Genomic DNA, 9,637 nt, shown 5'->3' on the forward strand with positions numbered 1-9,637 from the left:
GGCTTCTCCCCAGCGCCTGCTCCTGCAATTAGCTAAAAATCTCCAGGGCTGCGATGGGCTGTTAACTCTTTTCCCGCTATCATTCATGACGAAAAGAAAGTCACCGGCGCTACGAAAACTCAAGAGTTACTCAAGCACGTGAGCAAACTCGGGTTGGGAGATTAATGCAGCTAAGCGTGCAGCAACCCAGCAGCAACCAGCATTGCAATACTCTTTTCTGGAAACACAATAGCACTGGGCTTGTCAGAAATTGCTCTTTTCCACACACCTTGAGAAGCAGAAGAAAACCGCGATGGTTTGGGTTTTTTTTTTTTCCTTCCTACTCTCAGCTACTCTCAAAACATAACCACCGTTAACGATTTGTCACGTTTTGCAGTGATGGAGTGCCCTGCGTAATTGTAAAACAGGAATGAAAGTGCTTAAGGTTTCCTGTAAGACAGGAAGGTGACTAGCAGGGATTTGCAAGCTCTCTGTCTCATCTCATTTACTAATAAAACCCTTCAACTTGAAAGGAGGTTTCAAAAACCTCACTTTCTGAAAAAAAAATTAAAACTTCTTTGCCATGATCCTTGGCACATATAAACAAAAACTTAATTCAGAGTTTTTACTTCTATGTTGAGAGTTGGGGGTGGGGTGTGTTTTTTAAATGAGGTTGCATTTAAATAAAAGTCAAGAAACCTAACAATATGCAAGGACTGTTCTGACGAGGATAGGAAACAAGTTCTATGTGGTATGAATTTCATAGTTTGTTATTAAAGTGTTTCTTTTGCAGCAGAATACATACAAGGGTATTTTTGAATTCTTGTCACGGAGGGAAGCGTAACATATATAATACTGGGTACATCACATGACACCGATTTTGTCAGGATTGCCAGACTGAATCACAAGCACAGTAATTTTATATAATACCGTCGATGTGCTTCAGTCTGGAATGTCATCAACATACAATATAAAACATCGCACAATGGAAAAATAACAGAAATTATTTTGGAAAAGGAATCACATGCCAAATAGATAATGGCTGTTTGGAGAAACTCACAGTGATTTATACGATGTTAGAAGGTTGCACACACTGAAATGTCAACAAGAGCTATATATCTGAGCTCCTGTCCTCAGAAAATAAAAGCGAGAACGGCCATGATATTTGCCTAAACACGCTGCATTCCAGTTTCAAACGAAGTATTTAAAATTGTTTCTCAATACACAGTGGGATAAGCTTAAACATAATTAAATGCCAATTCCCTGCAGTCAGACAATCAGCGATTCAATGAAAAGTTAATGCTGTTACGAGCGGAAGTTAAGGATGGCAGATGACAGATGCTCATGGCACCACAGCTTTTATACATTACCAACAGTTCTTGCTGTGCTTTAAGTATCAGTGTACCAATGATTTATCTTTGCCAAACAATCAATTTTAGATGATAATAAGCTAAAAAGTGAAGACAGAGTAGATTTTTTGCTGTGAAAAAGCTCTTTGTAAACTATTATCTGCAAATTTGTTCATAAATTTTTATTCAGTACAGTAGCAGTCTCTTCAGTGATTACTGAATACTTTTGTATTAATCATGACACAAGTCTATCAAAAATTAAAGGACGACTCTTCACCCATTTTGCTGCAAGTCACCTTGGCGTGAAGCACATAGCATTAGAATTCATGTTTATCTGCATGAAGAGCCACTGTGCTTGGGCAGCCTACGGGACAATGGCTTTTACTGAAGTGTACTTGGAAAGCGGAGCTACACCAAACAGGTATTACTAAAATTTAAAATCAACGCCACCAGACAGAGCACGTAAATGGAAGGAGTACAAGAAATCCAGACACAAAAATGAGTTGTTTGTTATAGAGGCCAGATGCACCTCAATATAAAGGAGGGCAAGATGGTTAGTTTTTTTAAAATAGACCTGGGAGTCAGCTCCACACACCATTATTTCATGGGCTTCTTCAGCAAACTCTAACAGGGGTCTAAGCTGATTTAGAAAAGGCTTTCTTTGGAGGACCTGAGAACAAGCTAAAAGCTTTCTACAAGAAGAAATCCCAACAGGACTCCTTTCCGGCCCTGTGGGATCCTCCACCGATCCTCATGAGAGACGAGATTTCAAATCTGAAATTACTCATAGAGCCAAACCTTAAGTTCTGAGTATCAAATATATGTTGTAAGGGTGTTTTTGGGAGAGATGTTGGAGAATGCAAATGGTATTTCTCCACTAACTCACTCAAAGGTTGCCCAAAAGCAACTTGGATGGACCTTGCTCTGTAGGAAGAACTTCCCCAGTGAGTGCCTCCTGCTCCCCACACCCCCTTTTACCTTCCAGCCCCTATCTGCTGTTTATAATTCCTTTTCTGAGAGATTACATTCTTCTTGCGTGGGATGGGGCCACTTGGACCTTTCGCATTCCGCCAGAATTTTTGAGGACTGGCCAAGTTACCACGGCTTTTCTTACTACCAGTAACGTGCAGCCTTCTTTTATGTCCTGTACTTTGAAGGCTCATTCTTCATTTTCCAGTGCGTGCCTCTTCGCTCATGCGACCGACCTTCCTCCCACCCCCAGAGAAAGCTGACATTGCTACTGTAATCTGATGGATAAGCATGGCATTATCAGTATTTTATCAGAGGAAAATATTCACCTATGTCTAAGCAGCAAAAGGTGGAACCTAGACAGAAAATACTGCAGTTCTTCATTCATCCCAAGCAATAAATAACTTTTTATTATGCAGAACAGGGCTCATGCTTGAGTTTTCACTGCAGTCCTACAAAGCATTTGTCTTGATATACCAGGCCTGAAGTGCACTCTTTTAAATTTCTGTGAAAGTACTGCTGTTCTGGTGACTGTAGGTATTCAGCAGAATTTTGCAATTTAAAAACCATTTAAGGCAGACAGGTTATGTCTGGTTACTTTTCACTATGTGCAAAGGGATGTGAACAAGTAATCCACGATGCTGGAAACCGTGTTGTTGAATTTAGGAACAACAAAAAAACCACCAAGTAATACAAATTCAATACATTTCTTCATGAGTCTGTATTTACAGAGAATGCACATTAACTATAGAAATCAGAAAAGACAAAGTTTAACTCCCTCATTCCACCCAGAAGAGCCTTTAACGATGTGATTGATCTTTTTTCCATTCCAGTGGCACATTCTTGTTTTGGGGTTTTTTTATCTTTGAAGAAACCAAATTTCAATTAAATTTAGTTGAAGATTTTCAAAGCAGTAGAAAAATCTGGTTTCAGGGCAGCATAAACAGTCAAAAAAATAATCAGAAGAGCATGATGGGAACAGTATAGGAGTGCCCGCAGTGTGCACAGTTAAAAGATGGCTGCGGTGGGGGAGCACGTTTCTCCATCCCCCATCGCTCGCCCAGCTTATCACTGGGATGAGTCTCCAGAGAAACATGTCCAAGAGTGTTGGTTTTCTACTATTTCTTGCAAGGTCTGGAAGAAAAACATTCTTTAAAGCCAAGGAAAAGGCTTGTACGTCAGCGGGAATGCACGGAACTCGCTGGGGCAAGCGAAGGAAGGTGGCAATAACCCTTCCAGAAGTTTTGCAAGAACCCCCGGAGCACCCAACTGATGTGCCGACTGCAAATGAAGCTTTACGCCTCTCTGAATTAGGCTGCTGAGGCAAATCCCCACAGATGGGTTTGGGTGTCAAGGAATAGCACACAGTACCTTGAAAAAAAAACAATTTCAAAGCTTCATGAGAGCCGAAACTGTTGATTCAAGGAGTTGAATAACTAACTAATTACATGTTTCCTTCCTTGTCTAATGTGACTCCAACATCTGTTTTGATGTTTCTTGCCCAGTTCCACTTAGCAATCAATCAATCCTGAAGCACGCATATTTAAGCTGAGGATTAGGCTAAGTACTGAGGCACTTGAACAATCTATGTGGACACTGCAAAGCAGCACTACGGATTTATGTCCATGCTCCAGCTGATCAAGCACGTTTGCTGGAATGTAACAGTAGTTGCTGGGTTTTTTTAAACACCTCCTATGGATGCACGTCCCTGCCACACAATGTTAAGCAAAAAAACCTACATGATGGTGTGCTCAACACCCTTTGGAGCAGCGACACACTCAACCCACCAAAGTCCTCTGGGATTTGAGGGGGCAGAGGGAAGGTAGGGGGGCTGCTGTGGTGAGCATGGGGGTCCCTCCTCGCCCTGGCGGTACCAAAGGCATCTCCACCTCCATCGCAAGTGGACCGTGAGGTTTCGGTGACACAAGGCCCAGGTCCCTGCTCTCGTTCCAGCTACTCTATTCCAACAGTAATAAAAAAAAATAAAAGCAAGCACGAGAAAAACTTCTGTCCACCCGAACGTGGAACAAGGTCTTTTAGCTGCATCCCCCGAGTTCTCTGCACACGCTGCCCCATGAGCTCCTAAAATTCAGAAAAAAAAGCCCTGCAAAAGGCATGTCTTTTGCCAGCAAGTGGAATCCTACTTTCAATGAGCTTTACAATACCTCCCTCTACCGGGAAAATGCTGCCTTCTCAGTGCCAGTATTTGTACAGCCAGAGGGAGGTATGGATTAACCCACACATGCTTTAATAATTCCGACCGGGGCCAAGCTGCGAGCAGAGAAGAATGACAGACCAGCGCCTGAAGATGCAGGTTAGCATTATAGCTAGGAATTTATGCTGTTAATCAGTGGATGATCAAAGTAGGTGTGCAAAGAAGAAACCATGTGACATAGCAGGGATCAGTTTTGTCCTGCCATTTGTACACAAGCCTCTTTAAAAAAAGAGCAATAAACAAGCTGGCAGGCAGCTGAAGCTTTAAGTTGGGTACAATTACTCATACGGACCCTGAACTTCATGGAATAAACATCTTAAAACAGAGAAAAGAGGAAAAAAAACACACCAAAAAGATGGGGGAAGGGAGGGTTTAAAGCTAGCAAATTTGGAGTTTAGATTAATCTTCACAGACCAGAACATGTGGAAAAACACAAGCAATTCCAGATCTGCATTTCTAGATACGGGACCTTCCCTTCAGACTAATTTTTACCGGCTTGGAATTAAAAGACTCTTCCCAAAAGACGTTTTCAAACCCAGTCAGAAACATACTTTTTACCTTTAAGCACTGTGCTTATGGCACATGAAGATCTTAAGTCTGAAAAATAAGACTGAAGAGTCTTACCTTTAAACAAGTTAACTTCTACTTGCACCCTACTACTGCAGATATCTCCAGAATGTTTACTTTACTGTAATGAGATAAAATGCCTTTGGAAACGGGTAAAAAGCCCGTGGTGCCAGCTGGCTTACTGGGTGATTAGAAGTTCCCCAGTAGGTGCTACAAGACTGAGGAAGCCTCCAAAAAAAAAAAAAAAAGAAAGACGGAAGCAGACCTGCAAATGGGTGGCAAATGAAGGGAACTGGCTGAAGAGCTGCTGCCCCGGTACCCTGGGGAATTACCCGTTCTGACAGCCGAGTTTTTGCCCCAAAAGCCAGCAAGCCCCTCCAGGGCTGCAGAAAGGCCAACTGAGCTGTTCCAGATGGACAGCCGCTGAGACCTGGTTTTGCTGGAGAGCTAGTGGGAGATCTCAAAACAGGCCCCAGACTGACTTTGCCCTTTCACTGAAGCAATGGGAGTATTATTAGGAAGTCTTCATTTTTCTCCAAAACAGCCCTCATCATGGCTAAATAAATACAAACAAAACCACAGCAGCCTATAAACTGCCTCCTCTGTTGACTGCCCAGCAATTGTTCTCCTGGCCCCTTTGTTTTCCATCTCACAAATAATTTTCAAATGACTTAATGCTGCATTGCAAGTAGAGAAAGAAAAGCCTTTCATCAAGGTTTTCTGTTCTTTACACTGAAATGAAATTCAACCGCCAAGGAGAGAGTACAGCACGCTCCCGTTGAGAAGGATGGGAGAAGTGCGGGTGACCCTGACAACGTGCACATGCTTGGAGACACCACCACCTCACGGCACACAACCAAATATGACTGCCAAAGCAGTAAGTGATGCTCCTTTACAGCTGCAAGTGCTGGGGTTTTAGAAGGACAACCCACCCCTGAGCTCCTGAGGGGGTACTGGAGCCTTTGAATGCTGCTGGTTGTAAGAAGAACGATGAGCTGAATCGTGAGGGATGGTCAATTTTGCAGCCCAGAAGAAGCAACGATGCCAGCTGTACATCTGTGAACATACCATACAGCCACCTCTTACAGTCCCTACTGGCCAAAATACAAGGCAGGGGAAACAGATTATAAAGGAAAGGAGGGGGGGAGGCAGTGAGGGCACAGAGAAAACACTTGAGATAGCAGAGGAGGCCAGATACACTGAAAAGCAGTCCTATACTCTGACCAGCATTTCCAAGAAAGGTAGAAAGCAGTGGTTGCCTAGAGATTATCACCCTTAAGCGGTGAGACTAGTAACATGATGGTTTCTAGTGTAAGAACTAATGTACTCTCTAAAGCAGAATATACAAAGTAGCTCATGTGTCTAGAAAAATAAAGCTGAACGCATGTAAACAAGAAACACAGGCAAGGTGCAGTTTTCAGCCACTGAAAACAATCTTCATTTTTAAGTATATACAGTTTGGTTTCAAAGTTATTAAAACTTCCAACCCATATCCACGCAGAAAAAACCAATACTGAGAAAGAAATTCACAGCGCAAAAGAAATGAAATTAATTCATCCTGAAAATTCAGAATAACGTAAAACTGAACCACCACCCCTCTCCCTTTAACATTGCAAAAACAACTTTTGGATTCAGCGCAAAAAATAAAAATACGATCTCATATGGATTTTTCTTAATATTTTAAAGCACATGAAAGACACAGTTGAGATTCTTAAATTAGAGCAAAAGCCTTAAACAAAAAAGCACAGCTGCCCTACCGTAAAAGGCTTGCTTCACTGGAAAAGTGACTGACTTCTGAACATAAAGACTCCCCCAGATCATACCAGAAGCGATACAATTTCTGTAACAGGTGGGACAGAACTATTCCTTCCACTGGAATTACACTTTCGGGTTCAATTACTCCGTCGCAGTGTCCTCTTCCTCAGCCACTGCCAATTACCCCGTTGCTCAAAAAACCCCGTCAGCGACAGGGTATCTTCAAACTGACCACAAATCCTCTGTTCTGGGTGGGGACAAAATAGCGTCCCTAAAAACACTGCAGATAAGCAACAGATAAAAAACTACTGGGAATACCAGGACACCTCTACACATTTCAAGAACAACGAAGGACTTCCCTCAAAGCTATGTTACTGGTGCCCCTTGCTTTTAATAGTAATAAAACCCAGCAAGCAAAACTATTATCCGTCCTCTTCCTAACTCCATTTATCACCATTCCTATGCGTGGCTCCTGCTCATAAGAATTTCCCCGCAGAGGACTAAAAGACCGTACGATTTGCTGCCGGGCTGTCGGCTTGGAAAGCAGCATAACGTGCACCCTGGCAGACGCGACAGCCAGGCCCTCAGCCCAAGCGACCGGGCGCACACTTACTGGCAGGGTGTAGCCTCACTGGCAGCAAGTTCACAATGAGCAGCCTTTCCCATATATAGCTTTACATTGAATAGTCACTGTTTGCATGTTTTCCCCGTGGTTATTACTGGTAGTTGTGATAAACTTTTAAAAAGAAAAAAAAAAAAGTGACTTAGCAAACCACTTCCTTCTTTCACCCTGTAAAAATTTGACGCTGTAAAGAAGAGGACAAATCCGTCAAAGTTCACAGTTTGGCTCTGCAAATTGTGTCACACCAGTTCATCCCAAAACCACCAAGGAGAGAGAAGGAAGCAAATCCTCCACCTCACAGGAAAAGTTATAGCTTTAGTTATACCATCAGTTCTTTTTAAATGACAAAAGTACAAAAACCTGGAGAGGTAAGAGCCAACAGCTGTAGGTCCACTTCATGGCATCATTGAGGTGTTTTTGTGTTAAAAACTTCCTGATATTCCAGGGACTGAAGATGATTGTGACAACTTCAGTCCCTCTGGAGGCACACCTTAACTTGGGGCTTTTTACATTCTTACTCTGGGGCCAAAGACAAAAGGAACAGGCAAAAAGTCTGTGAGCATAACCCCAGACATCTCAACGAGTGTGACAGGGTCCCAGGTCCCCACCTGGGAAGAACAACCCCTGGAGTTACCAGTGAGCAGTGAATAGCCCCGTGGGGCCACCCTACCCCACCCCCAGCAGCTCTGTCAATGCCAAGGGGAGGGGGAAGACGCTCTCTCCCCACCCTCCCACCCACTGAGAAAGGAGGAATACCCTCTGGTTTTCTTTTCCGAGATGAAGGCAGCCAGTTTCGCTCTCCACCTCCTGGAAGACCACTGCCATCTCTGACAACCTCAGCACAGGGCAAGGCCTAACCGGGAACAGAAAATAACCACCACCTCCTACAGCAGGTCAGGGTGATCAACCTGCACAACTGAACAACAGATGAGCTGCATCTCTCTTGTATGGACAGAGGCTCAAACTCATTTTTCCTAAAGCCATCTGAATCCCTTGCATGCCTCTTCAAAGGCCCCAGGCAACCCTTTGCAGGTTAAAAGCAGCAGTATCCTCAAGATGGACAATGTTCCCCTGCCACTCGCTACACCATCAGAGCTGTATCAACTGGAGCTGTTAAAACTTGCTCACCACCGGTGACGGGGACAGAGAAAAGAAGCCACAACCTGACCTCCGCAGGTGACACACAGGACATGCCTCCAGGCATTGCTTGTTCCCAGCTCCGTTCGTACAGTAATATGGCTCCAGGCCACCTACAAGTGCAAATCTACCCACCAGCATTTGCCACTGCACACTTTTCATAACGTGCCTTTTGGCCTGCTACTGGCTACAGAGAAAAAAAAATACGAAAATGCAGTTTTCATATATCATGCAATGCATGTAAAGGCATCTCTCTTCCATATAAGCAGTGGCTTGGACAGAACGAGCCAAACAATTTTTAAAGGTTTAGTATTTTGTAATTACAAATACCTAACCCTCCTAACACTATCTTACCATTCTTTGACAATAGGGGTTGCAAAGTATGAGTTTATAAAGGAATACAAAAAAATGGATACTTTTTTCTTGGTCACTCAGAAGGGTATTTATTGATTAGCTTGTTTATGGACAGATGTAACTTAAAAGGAAATACATCATGTGCAAACATGACTACTTGCCCTCCATGCTCCCAAGCCGTGAAATGGAGTAGGGCCAGCCCCAGATCTACCACAGCATTTAACGGAGAAACTGATGTGCTGCTTTCAGACATGGCATTTGTGCTGGCATTTGACAGTGACCCTAAAGGCAATGCAGAAATCTTCTCTACTCAGATATTTAAAACTGTACTTAGTGCACTGTAGTGTATTTACCTGCAATACTCAATGCATCTCAGTGAAGTCTGGTGCACAATATCTTGCCTTCTTACAAGACTTTTGGCAAACAATGCACACATATCTCGTTAATCCTTCTTACCTGCTTTCACCATGTGCACCAAATAATGCTATGCCGTACCAACAGAGCCTCATTTTGCTTTCCCGTCTCCACTACGTCTCTCTACATCCTGCTTCTTGTTCCTTCTATTTCTGTCTTCAGGCCACTTAACATTATCGCTAACCCTTTTCTGTGGACAAATTAACAATATAAGTTATCTTTCCAAGCTGCTGTTTCCCATACCGCCACATAGTGCTTCCTCATTTGAACTGCTTA

General features: G+C 43.2%; 1 protein-coding gene across 4 annotated transcripts in view; it reads right to left on the reverse strand.

The window, feature by feature from the left end:
• LIMS1 (LIM zinc finger domain containing 1) overlaps positions 1-7,538 on the reverse strand; it is a 45,217-nt gene extending 37,679 nt beyond the window's left edge. Inside the window, exon 1 of one of the 4 annotated variants that reach the window (XM_035894370.1) lies at positions 7,448-7,538. In XM_035894370.1, coding sequence (XP_035750263.1) covers positions 7,448-7,500 — 53 coding nt within the window. In that variant the 5' untranslated portion in view covers positions 7,501-7,538. The other 3 variants (XM_035894371.1, XM_035894374.1, XM_035894373.1) reach the window with 3 other exon arrangements.
• Positions 7,539-9,637: the final 2,099 nt, after the last annotated feature.

Source organism: Egretta garzetta, unplaced genomic scaffold (assembly GCF_000687185.1).
Source record: "Egretta garzetta isolate BGI_Z169 unplaced genomic scaffold, ASM68718v1 scaffold5, whole genome shotgun sequence".
Classification (NCBI taxonomy): domain Eukaryota; kingdom Metazoa; phylum Chordata; class Aves; order Pelecaniformes; family Ardeidae; genus Egretta; species Egretta garzetta.